General features: G+C 51.8%; 1 protein-coding gene across 1 annotated transcript; it reads left to right on the forward strand.

The window, feature by feature from the left end:
- Window positions 1–2,009: 2,009 nt before the first annotated feature.
- On the forward strand, window positions 2,010–6,170 carry CDKN1B (cyclin dependent kinase inhibitor 1B). The gene is made up of 3 exons (XM_063355569.1): window positions 2,010–3,037; window positions 3,643–3,773; window positions 5,182–6,170. The coding sequence occupies exons 1-2, from the start codon at window positions 2,563–2,565 to the stop codon at window positions 3,762–3,764; spliced, it is 597 nt and encodes a 198-aa protein (XP_063211639.1). The 5' UTR covers window positions 2,010–2,562; the 3' UTR covers window positions 3,765–3,773; window positions 5,182–6,170.
- Window positions 6,171–24,569: the final 18,399 nt, after the last annotated feature.

The following is a 24,569-nucleotide window of genomic DNA, read 5'->3' on the forward strand; positions in this document are numbered from 1 at the left end:
GGGACATTCAGCAGGTTACCAAGCAGGCAGGCCCCCATTAGCAGGGTGAGCCCTGGGCATCTTCAGGGAGCCCCCGGTCGTGTTTTGCAGATCACTTTCTTAGCCTACAACGAGTCTCTTGTGTAGAGGAACAAAACAAGCCAAGTCTCCCACACCTGACAGAGAAAGTGAAGAGAAATTTGAAATGGTACTTCCTTGCTAGTGGCTATGGAAGTCAAAGACAGGAAAGCCTCGAGAAACGAAGATGAAATCCTGCAAATAAAGCGGATGAATAGGCCCTGCTTTGCCAGCTGATGCAGTTTTATCATGGACTTGCAACTTCAAAAATATGTCTCAGCTCCTGCAGACATGAGAATGTCAGCTTTGATTTTCTGTAAGTGAATTGCTAGAGCTTGCGGTTGCTGAGAGGAGTTGGAAAACAACTTCTGAGTGCAAAAACCCCCGGCAAACAAATAAAATAACATGGCTAATATTTTATTTCAACCTCGTGGTTTTTAAACCAATCTCATTTGTATTCTTTTTTTTTTTTTTTTTTGCCTGTGCACGTTGTTTTTTTGAACTTGGGTCTGGCAATACTGTGATTACTTGGGCAAGTGGTGTGAGCAGAGGCCAGGGGCTGCTACCTCGGGGGTGATGAAGGCAAGCAGACTGCTGTGGCCTGGGCTTGAGCACTGTGTAATGGTTTTTTACCCTCTGTGGTGTATGCAGTTTTGCATACCAGTTCACAAGAGCAACTGCAGCGAGGGTTTTGGTGACCCATCAAAACTGTAGACCTTGAACCAGAGTGAGAGAGTGTGTGTACAGGTCCAGCACAGGGTGAAAGCTCAACGTCTTCAAGGCCAAGTCAGTTGACTCTTCTCTCAGCCAGTTAAACCTAGTTGTGTTGACCTCTGTCTTGTTGAGATAGCCTGACACTGGTGTGCCTTCCCACCCCCCTCCCCGAAGCAAAATTTGGAGAGGGTTGCTCTGCTTGCGGAGGAGACCTGGCCAGATGGATTGGTGTGAAGAGCCTCCAGCCCTCCAAAGATCCAGACCCTGGATCTGGGCCCCTGGAAAACTCAAAACCTTCAGCACCTGCGAGCACCCGCAGGGTCCTGCAACACATCGAGGGGGCTGCCCTGCCTAGCGAGGGAAGATGGCTGTGAAAGGGGCTGGAGACAAGGAGGGCAGGACACTGTGCTGCTCTTATCTCCACTGTACCTGCTGTGGCTACCCGAGGAAGTCACTTAGACAATCCCTGGCTGTGACTCTTGGCTCATCTAATCTTCCGAGCACACAAAATAGAACAAAACCGACCGCTTTTGTTTTCTTTCCCTGCTTGCAGAGATCTGAAATCCCTGCAGAGGTTTGGCGTTTTTTTGTTTTCTGGGTTTTTTTTGAGACATTTCTTCACCTAGTCCTTTCTCTGCTGAGAAGGCAGCAAGAGGTGATCCTGCCCTCCCACCACCAGCCCCCTCCCCTCCCCTGGGAGCCCCCACTGTGCTGCCGGTGGGGTTGGGGTGCCGTGGGGTCAGGGTTCTGCTCTCCCCAGCATGTCCCGATGGAGGACAGCCCCCCCGCTAGCCCTGAGCTCGCCCCCAACCCTGGACCCCGGGGGTGGTGTGGGGGAGGGGGGCTGCGTCGCCGGAGCCTATCCCGGGAAAAATCAGAGCGGTGGGAGACTCGTGTCACAGGAATGAGTCACAAACGTAACCAGCCGCCACCATTCCTCAGGCCTCCCGGGCGAGCAACGGGACGGGGTGGGTTTGTTTGGGAGGGGGGCCGGGGACAACACACACAAATCCCGCCGGGCCCGGGCTTCGCGGAGGGAGGTGGCGGGGAGGGGGGAAGCACGGTGCCTTCCCACCCCTCTCCCCTCCACCGCCGGGGCTCGGCGGGGCCGCGGCCCGGCCCGTCCCGTCCCGCCCGGTGCCACCTTTAGAGCCGGCGGCGGCGGCGGGACAGGGCCGGGCCGACGGGGCGGCGCCCGCCGCCGTAACCAATGGCGCGGCCGGGCTGTTTAAATAGACTCGTCCTGTCAATCATTTTCTTCTTCGTCAGCCTCCCTTCAATCGCCATATTGGGCAACCGAGAAAAGGGCTCGTCTCGCCTTGTTTTTTTCCGTCTCGCTTTTACTACGCGGCGGCGGTGCGAGCGGCGGGGGCATCACCACCACCACCACCACCAGCACCGCCACCACCACCACCACCACCAGCACCGGCGGCGGGGCAGCGCGGAGCCGGGGCCGCGGAGGGCAGCGCCGCTGCCCGCTCCCCGCCGCGCACCGCTCCTCTCCACCCGCCCGCGGCTCCCCGCCGGCGGCGGCGGCAGCAGCGGGCGGCTCTCGGGGCTCATCCCCGGGCCGGCGCTTAATGCTCGGGCACCTCTTCGCCCCTTCTCCGCGGGCCGAGGGCGAGCGGGGCCGAGGCGGGGCCGGCGAGCGGGACAGCGGGGAGAGGAGGCGCGGAGCGAAGCCGCCGAGCGCCGAGGAATAAAAGGCGGAGGAGAAGAGGAGGAGGAGGCGGCTGGGGGGGAGAGCAGCGAGCAAAACAACCGCCGCCAGAAGAAAGAGGGTGGGGGGAGATGTCAAACGTCCGTATTTCTAATGGGAGCCCTACCCTGGAGCGCATGGAAGCCAGGCAGTCGGAGTACCCGAAGCCGTCAGCTTGCAGGAACCTCTTCGGGCCGGTGAATCACGAAGAGTTAAACAGGGACTTGAAGAAGCACCGCCAGGAGATGGAGGAGGCATGCCAGAGGAAGTGGAATTTCGATTTCCAGAATCACAAGCCGCTGGAAGGCAGGTACGAGTGGCAAGCCGTGGAGAAGGGGAGCTCGCCCGACTTCTACTTCAGACCCCCCAGGCTACTGAAAGCTGTCTGCAAGTCCGCTGGTCGCCAGAGCTTGGATGTAAACGGGAATTGCCAAACCGTGGTTTTTGTCGGTTCTCAGGGAATCTCAGAGGACGCTCACTGTGTAGATCAAAAGACTGATGTTTCTGAAAATCAGACGGACTTTGCAGAGCAGTGCACTGGGCAGAGGAAAAGACCTGCCACCGATGGTAACGTACCCTTGCGAAAGCGGCAGCGCTTTTCTCCGCCAGCCCTGCCGGTCTCGGCGCCGGGGCTCTCGGCCCCTTCGCCGCTGCCACGCGTGGCCTGACTGCCGTGGGCCGTGCCCCGCCGGGCCACCGGCTCGCTGTACGCCACCCTCCCGCCTCCTTTCGCCTAAAAAAGCCCAGGTGCTGTTCGCAGTCCCGGGGGGGGGGGGTCCCGCGTTAAATGGGAGCCGGTAGATGATTTGCAAGGAAGAGCACTTAGACGCGGATTATCTCCCCCCCACACGCCCCCGTCCCCTCTGCGGGGACCCGGCCTCCTGCCCAGGTGGGAGGAGGTTCGTAGCGCTCACGCGGAGCAAAAGAGCGACAGGGATTTTAGCCGAAAACAGGAAACTTGGATGTCTTACCTAGAGAGAAGCCCATCTCCCCTCCCCCTGCCCGCTTTCACGTAGCCGATGGCTGACATGGGGATCCGGGAATATTCCCCCCCCGGCTCCATTTACCCCTTCCCCCCCCCCCCCGCCCCCCAATGCCGAGCAAACATCTGGCAGGAAAATATTTTAATATCACTTCCCCCCTCCCCCTTGTTTTTAATTTTCCCCTCCTAGATTCCTCTCCTCAAAATAAAAGAGCCAACACAACAGAAGAAGAGGTTTCAGAAGACTCCCCCAGTGCCAGTTCAGTGGAGCAAACACCCAAGAAATCAAGCCCGAGAAGACATCAAACGTAAACCGTTTAGGTAGGTTCCCTTTAGGGTCTGGCGTTAGGTTGCGACTAAAGCAAAGAAAGGGTGACCGAGTGGGTATCCCTCGTCTGTAAAGGGGGAGGGGAGGGGGGGCTTAGAGCCGCTCTGGGCTGTCTGCGGGGTCTTTTCCCCGAGGAAGGGTGGCTTTTCCCAAGCGCTCGGGGATGGGTGTGTGGTGGAGGGTGGGGGTGGGACGCGCAGGGTTTGAAAAAGAACAAGGGCGAAGCGCCGAGCCTGGCTCCGCAGCGTCGCCCGGGCTGGGGCTGGGGCGGCGGCGGGAGCCCCCTCCGCGGTGGGACCGGCCCTGACATCCCTCCACCGGGACCGGAGGCAGGGAGGGCCCTGTCGCAAAGACCGTGCGGATGGAGGGACGGAGTTTCAAACGCGGCTGGTGGATCGTGTCAGATGATAAAGGATTTCGGGGGGGCTTCCCGTGTGTGTGTGTCCCGGTGCTTTTTCACCTACCATGTCAGCGTTGCCGTCGCACGTCGCGGCGACCTCCCAGCCCGGGAGATACAAGTGGAGAAGTTGGGTCTGAGGGGAATCCGGGCATTTTGCTTAAAGTCCGAGCTAGGCAAGGTCGTGGTTTTTTTTTTCTTTTTTTTTGTTCTTTTTTTTTTTTTCTTTTCTTCCCTCTCCCGGTTGTTTTGGTTTGGTTTTAGGCGCTGGCAAAGGGAAGAGAGCGGGTTAATGGGAGCTGGGCTGTGCTCCCCCCCCTCCTTCCCCCCCCCCCCCCCTTCTTGTTGTTGTTTTGTTTTAAGGCGAGGGCTGGGGCGGAGGGACTTGGTAAATTGCGCCGGCGGTTTCGCAGCCGAGGTTAAGGAGCGGGGTTTACAAACAGGAGATTTTATTTTTTAAATTTTTTTAATTTTTTGCGATCGTGCAGGGGAAGGAAAAAAAAAAAAGATTAAGCTGTAAAGCAGAAGTTGCAACAAATTAGTCCCTCTGGGGTGAGCCGTGGCGGAGCACGTCAGCAATGCGTGGCTATGCAAATGCCGCTACTACCGCCCGATTGTTTGGGGGGGGGGGGGGGGGGAAGAGCCTCCGGGCGATGGAGGGGGGGAATTGCGGGGCCGAGCCCCGGGCCGGGGAGGAGGCATCCCGCAGCCCTCATTTTCCTTCGCCGAGGGGTGAAATGGGCCGAGGACCGGCTTGGCAAGGGGGGACCGGCAGCGCGGCCCTGGGTTTTGAGTTGGGGGGGGCGTCGGTCGGGCAGCGCCGGGGCCGCGCCCGGGCAGGGCCCGCCCGCCCCGGGGATGCGGCGTCGGTTTGAACCGGCTGCGCGGCGGATCGCGTTTCTTTTTTTTTTTTTTTTTTTTTTTTTTTTTTTTTTTTGACGTTTTCTAATCGTCTTCTCCCTTCCCGTCTCTTTCTTCCCCCCCCACCCCTCTCCCCGTTGCAGAGCGGAGGATGTGCGCGTCCTCCTTCATCGGGGCGATGAAGCGAGGAAGATGTAAAGTTGTAGTGGAAACGAAAATGCATATCGCCGATCTCCGTGGGATGGAGGTCCTGTACAAGCACTGAAAAAAAAAAAACCAACAAAAAACAAAAAAACAACAAACAACAAACCAACAGCAGCAAAACAAAAACAACCACAAAAAAAAAAAGGCAAACAATAACACTAAAATTTTAGGCACTCTTCAAAGACCTGCCTCTAAAAGCATTGGATGTAGCATTGTGCAATTAGGTGTTTCCTTATTTGCTTCATTGTACTACCTGTGTATATAGTTTTTACCTTATGTAGCACATAAACCTTGTTGGGAGGGGGGAGGGAGTGGAAGAGGGTGAGCGATTGGAACTTGCTTTCACAATCTAGCAAGCAAAGAAATGTATGAAGAGAAGCAGTGTAGGTTCTTTATTACTTAAAGATGTATTGTCCCTTTAAGTGGGTCCACCATGTTTTTCTCCTTTTTTTTGGGGGGGGTTTTTGGTTTTTTTTTTTTTTTTTTGGATCTACCATCATGGTAACCCCTGCTCAGAGCAGATTATTACAGGCCACTTGTGAAATTTCTTCCTACTGCATTAAGCTGAAGAGGTGGGAGCTGTGATGATTCCGTTATGTAGTAGCAAAAGTTCCCCCCCCCCCCCCTTCCCCCCGACCTCAGATCCATATAGCAAATTCAAATGCCTGTAAAAGTCATGCGAAATCATCCTGTTGTTCCATTGCCTGATTTCCTCTTTGTGGTTTTTTTTTGTGTGTGTTTTGATTTTATTTTTTTTTAATTAATATGGAGGGCTTTTGCTCTGAATCTTGAAGATTGTTGTTTTCTGATCTGACCCGCTTCCCCGAAGTGTTTGTGTGTGAGGGAAAAGGGATACTACATCTTTAAACAGTATTTCTACATTGCCTGTGTACCTGTATGTAAAAATAAAAAAAAAGTTTGAAGTGTACCTGTGTACATAACTCTGTAAAGACACTGAGAAATTATACTAACTTATTTATGTTAAAAGATTTTTTTTAATCTAGAAGACAATATTTTTCCCCATAAAGCCAAAGTGGCATGTTTTTGTGCATTTGTAAATGCTCTATTTGGTAGACTTTTTAGGTTTTTTTTTTGTTTGGGTTTTTTTTTTTCCTTTTTCTGATAATTAATATGGCTGTGCTTAAAGGATTGCAGACTGAGCCAATTTAATATTTTTTTTTTTGTAATGTGTGGGAAAAAAAAATCCAGATTGATATTGTTTCACATCAAGCAATCAATAAAGAAAACTGCCATATATAAGAAATATGTTCTTCATTAGTGTGTGTTTCAACCTCCCTCAGCCTGGCACAGGAGGAAATAAGGCTCCTTCAAGAAATACCCGAAGGAAACTTGCTGTATCTCTTCCTCTGTCTCCAGCGCAGGTGAAAGTAAGGAATGCAGCTTGCTCTCTTCATCCTATCATTTCTCCTCCGCGATAATTGGGAATGATGTGCCCTCTTAATACAAGAGAGTGGAATTTTCTCTGTCACAATTTTTTTTTTTTTTTTTTTTTTGAGAAAAATACGTAGCTCGAGGGGGATTTATCGCGCTTCGTTGGTTGACTCGTAACGCTCAAAACCCGAGCCCAAATTAGCACCTTCCTGGGCCAGACTGCTGCTCGTTCTGGATCAAGAGAGCCACCAAATCTCTGGGTTTGCCCCCCCACAACTCCCTCCGGGGGAGCCCGGGGGCAAGGTGCCGGTAACGATTCCCCCACCCGACGGCTTTGCGGGGAAACCCGGTGTTATCTTCTCCCACGGCAGCCTTTATTGGTAACAAAGATGGCGCCTCGCACACCCCTGTCCCAGCAGATGCTGGTGCAGGCACCGGCGCGGCAGCAGCCTCCTTTCCCCCCCCCCCCCCCCCCGCCCCCTCCATCGCCACCATCCCGGCTGCTCCGCCCGCCCTCGCCACCGGGGATCTCCCGGGAGGGACCGCACCGCCGCCGCGTTATCCCCCGGTGGGCAGCAGCCGGGCGGGGATGCGCGGGGGTCGGTCACCGACGGAGACGGCGATGGCACCGGGGAAGAGGGGGGACGACGACGACGATCCCCGTGCTGCGGAGAGCCCGGGGTGGGGTGGGGTGGGGGGGGGTGGGGGGGCTACCCGGCCCCGCAGCTTCCCCATCGCCGCGCCCGGCCGGCCTGAGACGCTCCCCTTCGCCCCCTCCCCGGGGCGATGCGGAGGACGGGCGTTTTCATCCCTAGGGCTTGCGAGAAATAAATAAATACGTAAATGAATAAAAAAAAAAAAGGGCGGAGGGGGACACACAAACACACACACACAACCCTGTGCGAGTCTCACCCGGCGCTCGCCCGGGTCCCCCCCTCCTCCCCGCCCCGGTGCAACGCGATCCTGTTGTTTATCCCGGCCGCGCCTGGGCTCGCCCTCGCTCTGAACCCCCCTTCCCCCGAAAACACGGGTTTGTGCTGCCCTTGCGCGGGGGAGGGACGGGGGAAAGGGAGCGACCCCCCGCCGCCTGACTCCCGGCACCCCGGCTGGGGCAGATGGCAGTCCGGGCTCGTCCCGGGGCCGAGGAGAAGGAACGGGCAGGGCCAGTGTTTGCCATGGACTTTTCCTCCTCCGGCTGCAAAGGATCGCTGAACACCCTGCCCTCCGCCCTCCCCCAGTTATCCCGGCCTCTCCCCCCTCCCCTTCCCCCAGTTTGACTCCAGGACGCCCCATGGGGGGGGGTGAGGGGTGCGGGAGGTGTGTGCAATTCAGGCCGGTTAAACGTGAAAAACCCTCGCGAAATTTTAATTTTTTTTTTTTTTTTTTTGTAAAAAGTTGGGTTTTCTTTTTTTCCAGCGCGAACAAAGTGATCATGATGGAAAATAAACAGCGGCGCCTCCCCGAGCCGGCCTATCCCCGCGGCCGCCGCAAGCCAAACCTCCCCTTGTGCAGCCGCCGCCGAGGCGGGGGGGGGGGACGCGGGAAGGGAACGGGGGGAGCCGCCCGCGGCGCTGGGTGGGGGGGGGTCGGGGCAAGGTCGGCGCCGTCGTTGGAGCCCCCAGGACGGGGTAGAGGGGGGGGCTGGGTGGGGGTGAGCGGCCGGGGTCCAGCCTGCAGCTCCATCACGCAAGGTTTGGATTTGCCCTCCCAGCGCTCCCTCCCCCCCCCCCCTCCGGCCCCGCCCCACGAGAGCCGCTGCAAAATCAACCACGTTATTTTTTTATTTTATTTTATTTTTTGGTGGCGGCCGATGGATGGGATGGGGCTTCTCTCCTCGCTCCGCAGCCGAAGGGCCGCCCCCGCCGCGATCGCACCACCCCGTGGGAGCGGCACCGCCCGCCCCCCAACACCCACCCACGCCCCCCCCCCCGCCACGGGTGATCCCCGGAGGGATGCGCGGAGTCGGCAGCGGAGGGAGACGGGAGAAACGCCCCCGCACCGCCCCTCCCGGTGGGGCACACAACCCCCGCCCCTTTTCCCGGGACCGGAGTAGGGGGGTGCGTTATCCTCCCCCCGGGCTCGGGGGCTTGTTATTGCGGCGGGGGCCTGGAGTCGGCGGAGCCTCCGCGGGTGGAAGCGGCCGTGGGGGGGAAAGGGAGGGGGGGGGGAACACTTAAGGTGGCGCGGGTCCGGACTTCCAGCCTGGGCGGCGGGATGAATTTTTTTAAATTTTATTCCACCCCCCCCCGTCTTCTTCCACTTCCTCCTCCTCCTCCTCGTCGCAGCGCTTCCTCCTCCGGCGGCTGGAGGCAACCTTGCCTCGCTGCTCCCCTCTGCCCGGCGGCGACGGGGAAGGGAAGAGCGGGGCGGGGCGGGGAGGGGGGGGAGGGAAAGAGCTGGGAGGACGGGACGGCGGCCGCGCTCTTTGCGCGGCGAACGGGCTGTGCGGGTCGGACCCCGCCTCGGCCCCGCCCCTGCACGTCGGGGCCCGCCCCGACTGATGCAATAGGCGCGGCCGCCCCCCCCCCCCCCCCCCCCCGCCTCATCCCTCCCTCCCTCCCTCCTGCCGCCGGTCACACGTACGCGGCGATGTGCGCCCGCCTGCACGCACACCCACCCCACCCCCCCCTACACACACCGTGTCCCCCCCCCACGCCGGGCAGACCCACCCGCCGGCGTTCCCTCTGCAGCCCCTGTTTTGCCGCCTGGCGCGTTCTTTTTGTTTTTTGTTTTTTTTTTTTGTTTTTTTTTTTTTAAGTTACACGTTTATTTCCTTCCTTCCTTCCTTCCTTCCTTCCTTCCTTCCTTCCTTCCTTCCTTCCTTCCTTCCTTCCTTCCTTCCTTCCTTCCTTCCTCCCTCCTTCCTTCCTCCCTCCCTCCCTCCCTTCTTCCTTCCTCCCTCCCTCCTTCCTTCCTCCCTCCCTCCCTCCTTCCTTCCTTCCTCCCTCCCTCCTCCCTTCCTTCCTCCCTCCCTCCCTCCTTCCTTCCTCCCTTCCTTCCTCCCTCCCTCCCTCCTTCCTTCCTCCCTTCCTTCCTCCCTCCCTCCCTCATTCCTTCCTCCCTTCCTTCCTCCCTTCCTTCCTCCCTCCCTCCCTCATTCCTTCCTCCCTTCCTTCCTCCCTCCTTCCCTCCTTCCCTCCTTGCTTCCTTCCTTCCTCCCTTCCTTCCTTCCCTCCTTCCTCCCTTCCTTCCTTCCCTCCCTCCTTCCTTCTTTCCCTCCTTCCCTCCCTCCTTCCCTCCCTCCTTCCCTCCTTCCTCCCTTCCTTCCTCCCTTCCTTCCTCCCTTCCTTCCTCCCTTCCTTCCTCCCTTCCTTCCTTCCTTCCTTCTTTCCCTTCCCTCCTTTCCCTCCCTCCTTCCCCCTTCAGTTTCGCGTCGGGATTTCCCCGCTCGGTGCGCGGGGGGAGAGGGGGGGCACGGCCTGCCGCTGCCACGCCCCCCACACCCCGCCATTACCCCGGGGGGCGTGGGGACAGCGCGGTGGGGAAGCGGGGCGTGGGGGGGCGGCCGTGGGCGGCTTTGCCCCGCGTGGAGCCGCGCGTTCCCACGCCGGGGGAGGGATGAGCGGTTCTCCCGCAGCAGGGATGTGTTGGACGCGGGTCTGACCGTTGTTCTTCAGGGACGCTTGGCTGGAGGAGAAAAGCCCTAAACGTGTGTCCTTAAAAGCCGGTGTGAGCGCCCAGCGCTTTTCAGGCGCGGGGCTGAGCCCGCCCTTCCGCGAACGGGGAAGTCACCTGGAAAATGAAGTTTTCCGACGTCCGTGCCCGTCTGTACAGCTGTAGTAGCTTCAGCTGAAAAAACCCTGAGGAAACACTGAGTTTCACCACTTGCAAAAGAAAACATTCCGCTTCAGAAATGTCAGCATGTTTTGTTTCGACACCTTCTTATGGTATTTTGATATTTTCAGCTTTTAGTTTTAAAATAACTTTTTTTTTCTTTTCATTTACGAAGTAGTTCACTGTTATCTTGTTTATTACTTCTATTTTTTTAATAGTCACCAAAAAAAAATGTTCACGGTGTAACGGCTTTAACAAAATGTCTGATCTGCAGTAAAATAATCAGGTCATATTGCACGAAATGTTTTGCTCTGTCCCCAAATGCGATCTTTTCTGTTTTGATTTTACTGGAAAAACCTTGAAGACTTTCTGTTCTTTTTTAATACTGATTTATTTTTTTTTCTCCACCTCCGATGTTTCGTTTACTTACCGAGCTGAAAAAAAGGCATTTTTCACACTGGGTGGGTAGTATCTGCACTTGTGGTTTCCCATGTTTCACCCAGGCTTGGCTACCTCCTCCATCCAGGGAGCTTGTGTGCCTTTCTTCTCCCCGCCTGCTTTCTGCCTTGCCCGCATCAATCATTGCAATACTCAAAATTAGGCAAAAAATAGAGGGGAATGTGTTTTTCTTCTCTGTTGGTTTCTTTTTCTTCTTCTTTTTCATGAAAAAAAAAAAAAATTCCTAAATCGCTTTACTTAAATCGCTAGCAAATGCATCTTTTCTTACAATATAAAATTAATAATGATAATATGTAATGATAGTATAGAAAGTGCAACCGCCTAAACCCAAACCAGCATCGGACTATCTGGTCTTTATCTGCTTCCGCCTGAAGAAAACAACCGAAAACTGACAGCAGCTACAAAAATCCCCCCAAAGGAGGTTACTAGGGATGCGAAACAAGCACTAGTAAGTGCCAGGCGAAGGAGCCCGGCTCCCCGCAGAGCTTTGCCCCCTCTCCTCTCTCGCCGCCTTCTCCTGGCTCCTCGGGTGCGGTGGCACAGGGGCAGCAGCCCGGATGCGGCGAGGTGCTTGGGCAGCCCCCGCAACTCCTGGGGGGATGAAAACAAGAGGGAAAAAGTCTTGGTTTAGCAACGTGGACAAAAATTATTGCTGAGGTGAAAACAGAGTCGGGAGCTGCCCCTGCTCTCAGGCCTCCTGTGATAGACGGAGACCTCTGTGGCTTGTGACAGCGTCAGCTTCCAGTCCCAAGCTGCCACCGCAGCAGGTGAACAGCATCCCGGCCTCAGAGGGTTTGGAGCCTGCACCTCCCTGCGGGGAAAAGCGGTCTGGAGAGGCGGTAGGTTCGAAGGAATGGATGGGTGGAGAAGAGCAGGGTGAAATACAGATTTTGCAGGGCACCTCCAGCCTCTCCAGGCCTAATCCGCAGTCAAGATGTGATCTCACTGAACTTGCCTTCTTTTGCAAGGAGCCAACACGTGTTCACATATGTCTGTCTCCAATTGGGATATACTCGAGTTAAACAGATACAGATGGTGTGCCTTTTTTTTTTTTGACCCCACCCCCCCACCCCCCCAAAACCAGGGGTGCAGCTGTGCATCAGCGGAGTGCGGTTGTCCCATTTGTTGCTGCTGGGGAGGGGACGGCTCTGCCTCCCGCCCGTTCCTGCTGCTCCCGTGCTGTGCTGTCACTGGGGAACAGGGTTTTGGGGTAAACCCCCCCTGGACTCCCCCCACTCCGCATCTGGGCCTGGCTGCCTGCACCCTCCCTGTCTTAATAAACCTTGCTAATCCACAGTTTCTCTGCAAGCAAAGGGCATGACGCTCCTTCTCCAATGGCAAAGAACTCCCTCCCCGGAGCGTTGTGGCTGCAGCTAACACATTACGTGGTGGGCTGCCGCCCACCAGTACCACCACCGGTACTGGTGCCACCGCAGCAGAAGACGCCGGTTGGTGTCCTGGCCAAGCTGGGCAGACCCGAGTGGGTGCTGGTGGCAGGCTGTGATGGCAGGGGGGTGCCCCCGCTGCGTCTCAGCAGCTTGGCACCTGCCAGCCGGCGCTGGGTGGAAGCGCAGAGCAACACACCTTGTGGTTTAGCGTTCCCTATCCACAAGACAGGCTGTGCCAGTTCAGGCTTTTATACCTGGCCATCCTACTGCGCCTGCGGCTGTTTGGAGGAGCCAGCAGGCAGGAACATTAGTTTCATTCCAATTTTATCCTTGGCCTCACTTCTGAGACTTCCAGCAAGGATTCCAGTCGTGGGCAGACGCCCCATTTTGTGTGCTCCAGACGCTACTCCCACAAAGACCACGCAGTCCTTTACGTGGAGGCCAAAAAAACAACCGTTGCCTGATAAAGCCTTTCTGTCATGGCTGGCTCTACCCAGATTGAAACCAGGGACCTACAAGTGCAGAAAGGGCTCCCTCTCACCCTACTACCTGGGCAGGCTGGAAGAGCCCGGCAAGTAGTCGGCTGTGTCCCAGTAAGTACAGCCGCAGCTGTGGTCCTCGCTTTCTTTGGGGAGAGAACCTGGAGGTCTGTGACTGACCATACCATAAATTTTTCCTGCCAGATGCAAAGCCTGGAGTCGATGCCATAAGCTTGGTAACCTGGTAGACCACAAACTTTCTTTTTTATTTTTTTCTGGAGCGAAGTGACAAATTGTTCCCATCTGAGCTGCTGGCTTCCTGCTGTATTTATTTTATTCTAGTTGGGGACCAGGGATCAGAAGGGAAGGCACATGCGCACGCAGACAAATATAGATAGATATTTATTTATTTTTATTAGTGAATTAGTGGAAGAGAGACCTCTACTGGCTCACCTCGAAGAGCCGCTGCCGTATCTCGGCCGTGTGGCCGGCCGCAGCCGAAGTCTGCTGCCGGTGGGATTTCTTGCTCACCTTCACTTCACCTACTTTGGAAATTTCCTCCTGGGTCACAGCCATTTTCCAAGGAAAGCTAAGCCACAACCTTTCACGTTTTCCCTTCTTTTTAAAAAATTCAGCATGTAGGGAGCCACTCAGTTGTGACTGCTGGCAAATGAATTTGTGGCAGTGCTTGGTGTAGTAAGTAAAGTACCTTATTTTCCTCTAGGAGGGGATGAACCTTGGGCACTGAAGCGTGGCAGAGAATTAGAGGCTTATTGGTACTGGAGGACGAGGCAGCAGGGTGTTTTTCATCCACTCCGTCGATTTCAGTTGCCTTTTACTCTCTTTCTGTTCTTCCTCCCAGCTGGTTGTGTAGTACTGCAATGAGGATGGCTTCAGAAACCATCTCGGTCGGTGCTGTTAAGCATCTTCCTCTGCTGTCAGGCAGTTGGATAGATGTTGACTCCTACCTGGGGTCAATAACCAGTGGATGCTTATCTTCTCGAGTTGGGGAAAAGTTAATATATAGGTTTGGGGTTTTTTCTAGCAAAGCTATCTTTAGCTGAGCACACGTAATGCAAAAGAGGGCTTGGTGTTTGCAAACAGGTGGAGCTGGGTGAGCCATGGCTGTTCGCGGAATGTAAGGCCTTTAAGTCCTGAGCTGCCAGTCTGGCTGAATGCAATGGAGGCAGCAGTTTCACAGCTGAGTCTGTACTGCTCAAACGCTGGCTTAGGCATCCCCTTCCTTCCTCATCCAGCCCACTCATTCCTGCCCCTGGCATTGCTGGTGAAGTTACATGAGTAACTGCATCAGGGAATGGATCTGGCAGAGATTTCCCACCTTCCCTTCTTTGTTGTTGGTTTTTGTTGTGTTCTTTTTTTTTTTCTCCTCCACCTGGATCCATTTCTGATCTAGTTCATCACGCGGCTGCACTAACAACCCGACCAGCGCAGTGGGTGGCAATGAGCAAGCTGGCAGCACTACCATGAAATCGCAGCCTGTGAGCTGGTAGTGTCTTCCTTGTGCTTTGCAGTAAAGCAAAAACTAAAGCCTTGTGTGGGACAACTGCCGTCTGTGCTAAAGTGATGAAGCTTGCTAGAAGATGCTGGGAAATCTCTGGTACTACAGCCCAGGGATCTGCCTTCCAGCTTTCATCTCACATCTCCGGCCATCAAAATCGGCTCCACAAATGACCTGAGAGCTGCTTAGCTAGGGAAATAGAGGTTACTGCCAATGGCCTGAAGTTTCTGTATTGTCTGCCAGGGGATCTCCATCACGGAGGTATTATAGAGAGATCTGCTGAGTCACATTTCTTCATTTTTTGTAGGAAAGTAACCTGGTGCAGTGGATGCAAAGAGAGAGAAGGGTAACAGTGGCTTGTGGAACTGCAGGCCCTGTTTTCTTCATTGCTGTCCCAGTGAAATCCTAACTGGCAGTTTGAAGCTCCTGTGATGGCTCCTGTCCCATGGCCAGGCCCGTGCCTTGCTTGCGTACCCCACGGATTGCTGTCAGTCCTTCTCCAGGGGTTGCCCTGGCCTGTGGTCTGTGCGTGGTGTTGGATCATGGTAAAGGGGAGAGGGCACAGCAGCCAGGCAGCCTTTTAGAGGCCCCTGAGCTGATGGACCTGTGAGAAGGTACATCCCTAGCTGTCACCTGGTGGACAGCCCTTCCACCTGCATGTCTTGGACAGCTCGGTGCAGTAAGTGCTCTCACTGTACCTTTCCTGACAGAACTCTGTTGCAAAAGCACTTGCTTTCTTTCAAAAGACACTGGAAGAAGAAGTTGCTCTGCAGCCACCTCTTATGCCCTTTCCTTCCACCCTCCCTGGCTGTTCCCCTTTTACCAGTCACCGAGTGGTGGGAGCACCCACTGTTTTGCAGACATCAATTACCTCTTCTGCCTGGGGGGACCAAAGTTTCTTTTCTCTCTGGAGAGTGTTCTGGGTACTGGATTCTTGGCTTGCCTGGGTCCTGCTGTCCTTGTGAGCAGCTCCATCCTCCAAAAATGAGTGAAAATTCACTGTGTGTTGTCCAGAAGTCTTTTGGGCAGGAGCTGGAACATAGGACTCCTTGTTCTGAGATGAGTGCCCCAGATGCTAAGTACAGAAGCCCATCTTTTCTTTCTTTCTTTCTTTCTTTCTTTCTTTCTTTCTTTCTTTCTTTCTTTCTTTCTTTCTTTCTTTTCTTTCTTTCTTTCTTTCTTTCTTCTTTCTTCTTTCTTTCTTTCTTTCTTTCTTTCTTTCTTCTTTCTTTCTTTCTTCTTTCTTTCTTTCTTTCTTTCTTTCTTTCTTTCTTTCTTTCTTTCTTTCTTTCTTTCTTTCTTTCTTTCTTTCCTTCCTTCCTTCTTTCCTTCCTTCCTTCTTTCCTTCCTTCTTTCTTTCCTTCCTTCTTTCTTTCTTCTTTCTTTCTTTCTTCTTTCTTTCTTTCTTTCTTTCTTTCTTTCTTTCTTTCTTTCTTTCTTTCTTTCTTTCTTCTTTCTTTCTTTCTCTCTTTCTCTCTTTCTCTCTTTCTCTCTTTCTTCTCTCTTTCTTTCTCTCTTTCTCTCTCTCTTTCTCTCTCTCTTTCTCTCTCTCTTTCTCTCTCTTTCTCTCTCTCTTTCTCTCTTTCTTTCTCTCTTTCTCTCTTTCTCTCTTTCTCTCTTTCTCTCTTTCTCTCTTTCTTTCTCTTTCTCTCTTTCTTTCTTTCTCTCTTTCTCTCTTTCTCTCTTTCTCTCTTTCCTTCTTTCCTTCTTTCCTTCTTTCCTTCCTTCTTTCCTTCCTTCTTTCTTTCTCTTGTTCTCTCTTTCTCTCTCTCTTTCTCTCTCTCTTTTTTCATTCTGTCTCTTTCTCTCTCTCTTTCTTTCTCTCTTTCTCTCTTTCTCTCTCTCTTTGTCTCTCTCTTTCTCTCTCCTCCTTCCTTCTGTCCTTCCTTCCTTCTCCTCCCTTCTTCCCTTTCTTTCTTTTTATCTGTCCTCTCTCTTTCCAGATCTTTGAGGTCCCAGTGGAAACAAAAGCTTGACAGACCTGATCAGTTCAGGTACTAGGAACTCCAAGCCCAGCTAACCTCTCCGTAGGAAGTTAAGCTCTCTGCTATGCTCATTTAAAATCTAACCTAAAAGCATTCCCCTTCTTTGTAGAGCTTGCTGCACATCACTCCCTCTCAATGTCATTTACTGCCCTGTCTAACCTACATTTGTCCTGCCTCATTTATTTGACATAGCTCTCAGTGCCACCACATCATGTCCTACCTGTCACTCTCACCTTAAAGTGTGGCTCTGGTCTGAAACAATGGAAAAAATGGCTATGTTTTCTTAGCTAATCTGTTCAGCACAAATAAGAAAGACGAGAAAGAAAGAGAGAAGGCTTTCTTATTCTTTTCTTGGCCACCAATGGAGCACTTTTCATCTCCCTCATTCAATCCTAGTGTTTAGTGAGGGTGTCACAGGAGGCTTTGCTGGCTGACCAGGTTCTATGGGTGGTTTAATGGGCTTTAAGGAATCACTGCTGCTTCTGACAGAAACCTGTCCCATGTTTCTGATCTGAATGGCTTTGAATAGGAGAACTGCATCAAGCTCATGGTTTTGTCTTTATGTTCCAGGTGCTCAGTGGCTGGAACATCTCCTGTCTGTAAAAAAATCTGAATTCCAGTCTGAGGATCATATTCAACCCCCCTGCTTTTCAGATAGAATCATAGAGTCACAGAATGGTTTGGGTTGGAAAGGACCTTTAAAGGTCATCTAGTCCAACCCCCCTGCCATGGGCAGGGACATCTTTCACTAGATCAGGTTGCTCAGAGTCCCCCCATCCAATCTGACCTTCAATGTTTTCAGAGATGGGGCATCTACAACCTCTCTGGGCAGCCTGTTCCAGTGTTTCACCACCCTCATCTTAAAAATTTTCAGATCCAGGGAAACTAGTAATCTTGTTTGTCCAGGAGACAGAGGGGTTGTCAAGGGCCAGTCCAAGACCAAGTGGCAGAAATTCCTCCAGGGAGACTCACAGACACACTTCCTTCTGCCCTCCATTTAAGGTTTGCTTCCTGGTGCTGATTTCTCTAGCAAACATCCTTAAAAATAAAACCCCAAATGAAACAAGCCCCTGAGCACACAGACCTTCACCGGGCAAGAGGATGAGAGCGAGCAAGGAAACCACGTGTGACAGATGTTAGGCGTGTAATTCTGGAAGCTGCTCAGACGCTGTGGTCAGGTGGGTGGTATTACAAACCTATCTGGGCTAGAAAAGAGAAACATTTTTCTAGTAAATTAAACATATCTGGTAGAGAGAGCGCCGAGGGGTAATAAACATGCAGCAGAGAACTGCCGTTTGGGGAAATGCTTTTCGAGGTGAAGCTGCAGCGTCGTGGTGCTTTATAAGCAAGTGCCCCATCACTTCAGAGTTAGGAGGGACAAGATGCTCTCGTGGCAGCTCTACTGAGTCGGGAAACAGGCATGTGAAAGACAGAACTGCTCTACCTCAGGGTACAAACTGGGTACTACTACCACAACCACCTGCTTTTAACTGAATGGCTAGATGCTTCTGAGCGGGTTTTTTCCCCAGTCCCTGGATGTCCTGCATGGGCTTCACGTGAAGCCCCAAATGAGTGTTGTCACTTTGAGTAAGAGTGCTTTGCACTTGCCTTTCAGTTTGTCTCTTCATCTGCTAAGCAGTTCAGTGCACTGAATTCCTGTTTCTGTAGACTCTGCGCCCTTTTTAAAAGAAAAAAAAAACACCCAAAAGGTGAACTAATATAGAATCAGAGAATGGTTCGGGTTAGAAGGGACCGTGAAGATCACCTAGTTCCACCCCCCTGCCATGGGCAGGGACACCTCCCACTAGACCAGGCTGCTCAAAGCCCCATCCAGCCTGGCCTTGAACACTTCCAGGGATGGGGCCTCCACAGCTTCCCTGGGCGGCATGTTCCAGTGCCTCACCACCCGCACAGTAAAGAATTTCTTCTTAATATCCAATCTAAACCTCCTCGTTTCAGTTTAAAACTGTTACCCCTCATCCTATCCCCCTTTAGGTACTGGAAGGCTGCTATAAGGATTTTGTAACTGTGGAGAAATTATGGAGGATAAAACTGGTACACACATTGGTATTCTGTCTGATGAGATGAAAAACTGTGACGTTCTGGAAAACCCTTGGCTGTTAGGCCTTCCCTGGTACAATCTCAGTGCTGAGGGTGCTGTGATGCTTCCTGGAAAAGCTCTGTAAACCAAAAATGATCTCTGCTTCCCTTGGCCCACTGAGAGCGTGATCACAGTATTTTGAACTGAGTTTGTGGACCTCTGTGGTGATAAGGCTCTTCATTAGGGCATTTATTTGCATAACACGGGTCACAAATAATTGTATGGGAATGCTGGTGCTGGTTTAGGTACGCTGTAAGAAAGGGTAGGAGAGTACAGAGAGAGAGATGATGGGACCATATGAGTTTGAAGTCTTTAATGAAATGCAAATATTTATTTTTTTTTTTGGACAGTGAACAAAACCAGGCCAGAGAAGTTACAAAACCCACATAAAATATAAATAGGGTGGGTTTTTTGTTTGTTTTGCATTGTTTTTGAAGCCTGATAAATGTAAAATTTTCTCATATATGACAAACCCTTTTTCAGTCATGTAAGAAAACATATAGGATTGTGGAGTTTTTCCAGGGTGCCAGAGTGTCTCTTTGTCTGGAGATAGATAATTTATTGTCACATTTGACCTTTCAGAAATACATGATGGTAACCCAATGTGTCAGTCTCAAAAGACCAAAAGAAACCGAGGCCACCTGGATTATGCTGAAGAATCTGAACATCGTTTTCTGCTTTTTTACACCAGGCACAAAGAATTACAGCATCTCTTGGGTCAAATGATGAACAAAAAAGCAGTTTTCACTTTTTCATTAGTACCCCACCAGAGACTGAGTGCCTGTAATAATACAGGGATGCTTGGAATTGACAGATGGCCATTGGTATTTTCTGTGGGATCTCAGTGGAGGTAGATTACACTCAATTTTTAATCTACACTGAAATGAACGAGAAATGACAAATGGGCTTTTCCAAAGACAGTGAAAAGGTTTTCCTTCTTAAACAAAATTTACAAACAACCTGCTCCCCCTACCCTTCCTCAAATTTGCGTTGCTTATCTCTTCAATCTAGGTCAGGGCCCCCTCAGAAGCCTTTCAGGAGCTCTGGCCGAGGCTGGGGAGGCCAATGATTCTCCACTTCACTGCAATTTGTTGCCTCTTTGAAGAGCAGCTGTTGCCTTTGAAGTGAACTTTTCTGGGCAAATGAGTATCAACGGGTAGGGTGAGATTTTGGCTGCAGATGGGCAGCAGCAAATTCCCTTCACAGAGGGGACTCTGCTGGCAGAAGGCTTGCAAGACGGCCGTTCAGCTGCTCCACCAGCCACTTCTCACTGGAAATACGCAACAAGTGGGGATGAAGCGGAGGCATAACAGAGCTGCTCTGTGTTAACCTCCTCCTGGCCTGAAGTCCTTGGGAAGGGTAGACCTTGCTGCCCAGCCTGGTACCGACCCCTCAGTCTTTCTGCTACCCCTCTGAGCTGATCTGGAGCTCAGGTAAAGGCAGAGGTTCAAGTCCAGGTTAATCTGCCTCCAGTGTAGGATGGGGTGGCGTGTTGTGCGGGTTTTGTCTGTGATAGAGCGAGCTTATTGGGCAGGACCAAGTCATTCCGGAGAAGCACTGAGTCCTGAAAATGCTCCAGTGTCTTTTTGTTACCCTTCTGTCACCTTTTGTTCCTGGTCTTTTTTTTTCCCCTCGTCCAGTATGTCTTTTTGCTCTCTGCAGGTATATGTCCTTATTTCCTCTACACTTTTCACTCAACCTGCAGCTGAGCTCTGCGTCCACAGCCACTCTCGCTGGTGGTTTGTGCTAACATTCAGGGCTATTGTCTGTCACTGCTGAGGATCTGGTGTGACTCCCTGCTGCACCTGAGTGGCTGCCTCTGGCTGGGGGGGAGGTGCCACCACCACTGCAGTCTCTACTAGAGACTGGGAGCCAGAGCCCAGATTGTCATGTTAGGTGTCTAAATCCCCACTGCCTGTCCCTTAAAACTCTGAGTCATCTGTCACCCATATCTGAAGGTGCCTTGAGTTCATCAGTACCTACCTTTACGTGTGATGGTGCCGAAATGTCCCAGAAGTACTGAGCATGGCTGACTCGGTCCCATGAGATCCTCCTGTAGGTATCCCTCCGTGTCACTCCTGGGAGGTGCTGAGCCGGGTAGGCACGCTATCTGCACCCAGCCATTGGAGGCTCGCAGGGTGCTGCCACTGCTGTCCTCCTCCTCAGAGAGAGCAGGCAGGGCTGCCTGCCTGCCTGCCTGCAAGGGGATGTCTTTCTACAGGACTAAATGCTGAGGCAGGCAGGGTGACAAGCATACCATTCTCATGAGGATTCCTCTTTTGCCCAGGTCAGGCAGCTTCACCCCCCTCCCTGTGTTTGGGCTTTGCAGCTGCCACTGTAGGCGTATAATTCCCCTTATGAATTACCATGAGAATCTAGGTACCTGGTTCAGGCATTGCGAATACTGCTGGGGGGCCAAAGAATGAGGATGTGGACATTCGGGCAGGGAAAGTGTCACTCTGTTATTTAGTTTGGTAGGATCATAAATTACTGAAAACATGGCTCTACAATATAAGCTTTCAGGCAGGTTTGGGTATGGATGTATGTGGCTGTATGTCGTACGCTTTGCTGTCTAGGACAGCCCTTTGGAAAGTGAAACCTGGAACCTGCCGGCTGGCTTTAATGACTTTTTGGGTTTGCTTTGTAGGGGGCGATTGCTAAAACAGACTTGTTCATGGATGTCAGGTGGTTCACACTTCTGTGTTTCTACACAGCGTTTCACAAGCACTGGTCTAATAGAGAAACAAAGCAGCCTTCATGACCACTCGAATTTGTCTTGACTGAGCACACCATTGCTGAATAAAGTATATACGTATTGTTTTCAGGCAGCTGTAATCCCTCTGCAGGCTTTAGGGTAATTTAATCTCTTGACATGACTGCGCAACTCCTGTTATTTTTAGGCACATACATTAAGAGAAGAAAAGGTCCATTTAATCTGAAAACATATTAGCAAGTTTTCCTGCTTTCACAAATCTGAACCAGGTACCACAGGGAATAAACTGAAAGTCGTTAACATATGATTGCTATTTGATGGCCAGAACGAAGCAGTTTCGTACCCACTCCTTACCAGCAGATACTGCAAAGCCAGTTGCTACTCTTGAAGATAGCATCAGCAAAGATTAAAAACTCATTGCAAATTGTGTGAAATCATACCCAGATTCTTTGCTGATACCAGCTGTCTGCAATCTGTATGTGCAGTGGGCCTCTGCACATGTGGGTGAGCTGGTGGGGATGAGGGAAGGGCCTGAAGTCCTCTCACATTGATGACAAAGGTGGTGTGTTAGTGCCCTCCCTGATGATCCCTGAGGATGCTGAACTCGGCTGTCTCCCATGCCTGGTGTTGCAGCCCAGTAGATTGTTACTGCTTGCTCTCCTGCTCTCCTCCTCCTCTTCCTCTCAGCCTCCCGAGTCACTTAGAAAAAGCGTCAATGGCACCTGTCAGGCTACAGGATGAAACTGGCGCCTGTGAAAGCGGCCCAGATGCTGGAGCACGGGCTCTAAGTCTCCTCTTCGGCACAGCAGGGAGTTCCTGTATCGCTCACCATGGTCCCCTTGCAAAGCTGTTTCCCTCCCCACCTCTAAAGGGGAGACAGCGTTACTAAAATCAAAACAGTTTCCTGAAAGAGGTGTGGATTTAGTTTCCTTCTGTATATTCCTAGCAGGGTTATCCAACAGGCGTTGGGACACGTCATGAAAACCAAGAAGGATGTTGTTCAGGCCTTCACAGACCCATCCAGTCTTAGCTTGGGTGGGAAGGTGAGGTTATGCGTGGCAGGCTTTGCTCATGACTGTTCTCTTTGAGAATGAATGGGGGAAGGCAAAGGCGAGGGACAAAGTGAGAAAAAAATCTTAAACTGCTGCGTTTCATGGGGCGGACTGTTGCAGCTAGGAGGAGATTGTTGATTGTTTGTTGAAAAGCCTCGCTAGCTGTGTTTGCTTTGGATACCACAAGTCACTGGGTCATGACGGGGACTGTGAGTCACGCGCCTCCTGGCAATGGAAAGCACAGATTCATCACTGTGGTGCTGCGATCCTTGCTCAGGCGCATGGCAGGGTGGGATGCCCCTTGGGAAAACGGGAAGGTGGCACAAGGCAGAAAGCGTGGAGGACTTCCCCTTCAAAGAGTGTAGGAAAGTGTTTCTGAAGTGCATTTTGCTCTTCACGTATCCATCCATGGTTCTGGGGAGAGCTTTGCTGGAGCCTCAAAAATGTGGCATGCCGGAGTTCTCAACTTCTCGTATGCTTGTGTTGCTGTGGATATGGGGCTGTATTTTTGTGCCTCTTGCCTAAGTTTTGGCTGCATCTTGCAGTGCCTTCCATGCATTTGTAGGATTTGGGGTCATGGGTGGCTCAAAGGATTGAAGTCACATGTTCTGCGGTCTCAGAAGGAGTTTAGAGCGGGCCGGTCGTGACGACATTCCCTCCGCTGTCTCTTCCTTTGGCAGAACGAAATCAGGTGGTGGTTTCATTCAGTTTATAGAGGGGTGATGCCTTTGTCAGCGAGAGATGTTGCAGCTCCCTTTCTTTGGCTCACATGGAGAAGCCCTTGGTAGAAGTGAAGAATAATGCCAATAGCCATTGGAGGCACTGGAGGACTAGCACGCAGGGCAGCACGGACCTGCACTACCAGGATGCTAGCACTGGTTTTGGCCCTGAATGCACAGAGCACACAAACCACCTTTGTCTCTCGGTTTTCCTTGGACCACTGCAGATTTAATCTTTCATTTTCTTTCTGCTGGAAGCATAGAGACGCGAGCATGTGCAAAGGCTGTCACCGGGCATACCTAGCAGGGGAGAAGGACCTCGCGTTAGGTGGTGGTAAGCCATTAACTCCTTCCTTTTCATAAGGGACAAGAAATTCTTTCCTTGCTGAGGGACAAATAAGCCTTTTGAGCACCTTTGGTCTGCCACACATTAACACATGCCTTAGTGTTACCCAGTAAATGGTGGAATAATAACAATGTGGTTACAGGCCATCTGAAATGAAGTTGTGGGCTGTACCTGTCCCCATGGGCTGCAGGCTCCTGCCTCCTGTGAAAAAGCATGGGGCTAGTTAAGAGGCTGCGTGTGGTAAGAGAATAGGTGTATTTAAGGAAATGGGGTTTAAATGAGAATTTAATTACTCATTTTTGGCCTCATATCTGAGCAAGAACAACATGAAAACCTGAAATTAAGCACTTGTTGCATTCCAATACAGGGAAGAATGCCTCCAGTATTTGAAAATAATTCGAAGATAAATAGAATTAATACTTAACATATAAAAGAGGCAGCTAATGTTTTGACAGACAAGCCTCCTCCTCAGAGCCAAGAACATGCATTACCTAAAGCAGGAAAATCCTCATTTGTACTCAAGGTTGCCAGGAGTCATAATTAAAGAACAAAATTAGTCAAGGCGAGGATGGAATGAAGAGTAAAAAGATTGCTGCTTCTTAGATAACCATGCAGGCGTTGCAGAAGGAGCACACGCAGTTTCAATGATTCTTTTTTTTCTTCCTGATCTGTCCCTGTGTCCATCAGAACATTCACTGCAGGTTCCCTTACATGAAAAATAAAAATAGAAATGTCTCACTGAGCAAGTTGTTCTGCTATAGGTGGCAAGAGGCCCGCTTGCCCTCTGTCGCGTAGAGTCTCTGATGTCTAATTAGGGGCAAGCTGGTCTCTTGTTATTTCAGGGAGCCCATCACTAGGGGCATCATTAAAGTTTCTTTCCTTTGCCACCCGCTCGCACGAAGTGCGAGGGGTCGTAGTAACTCGGATACAAGTTACCCCTCTGTCACGTTTGATGGAAGTTTCCTAAGCAGTCGAAAAGCTCCTGGGAGGGTGAAGGGGAAGGGCAGATAGCCGGAGACACGGCTGTGTGGTTGCATAAGGTTGCAGGAAACTATCCTGAAATTTTGCAGAGGATTGGACCCGTTTGTAGGAGATTTGTTATTCTGGTACTATTAACGCAGCACACTGGCCACAGCGTGTTCCTGATGTTCCCGAATGTTCCTGATGTTCCCGAAAGGCAGGGAAGAGTAGATAACAGCAGTGCCATGGCCAGAGAAATGGTTAACTGGAAAGGAAAAACTGAGGTATTTTTCTGTCTGAGGAAAACAGTGCCTCGCTTGGATATATAAAACACACAGCCTTCTCCACCTTATGCATCTTTCAAAGCGGCAAACGTGTAAATCTTTTCTTCCAGAAAGGAATCCAGATGCTCGTTTACTTTAATTCGAGGGTAGATAAAA

Source organism: Chroicocephalus ridibundus, chromosome 1, assembly GCF_963924245.1.
Source record: "Chroicocephalus ridibundus chromosome 1, bChrRid1.1, whole genome shotgun sequence".
Taxonomy (NCBI): domain Eukaryota; kingdom Metazoa; phylum Chordata; class Aves; order Charadriiformes; family Laridae; genus Chroicocephalus; species Chroicocephalus ridibundus.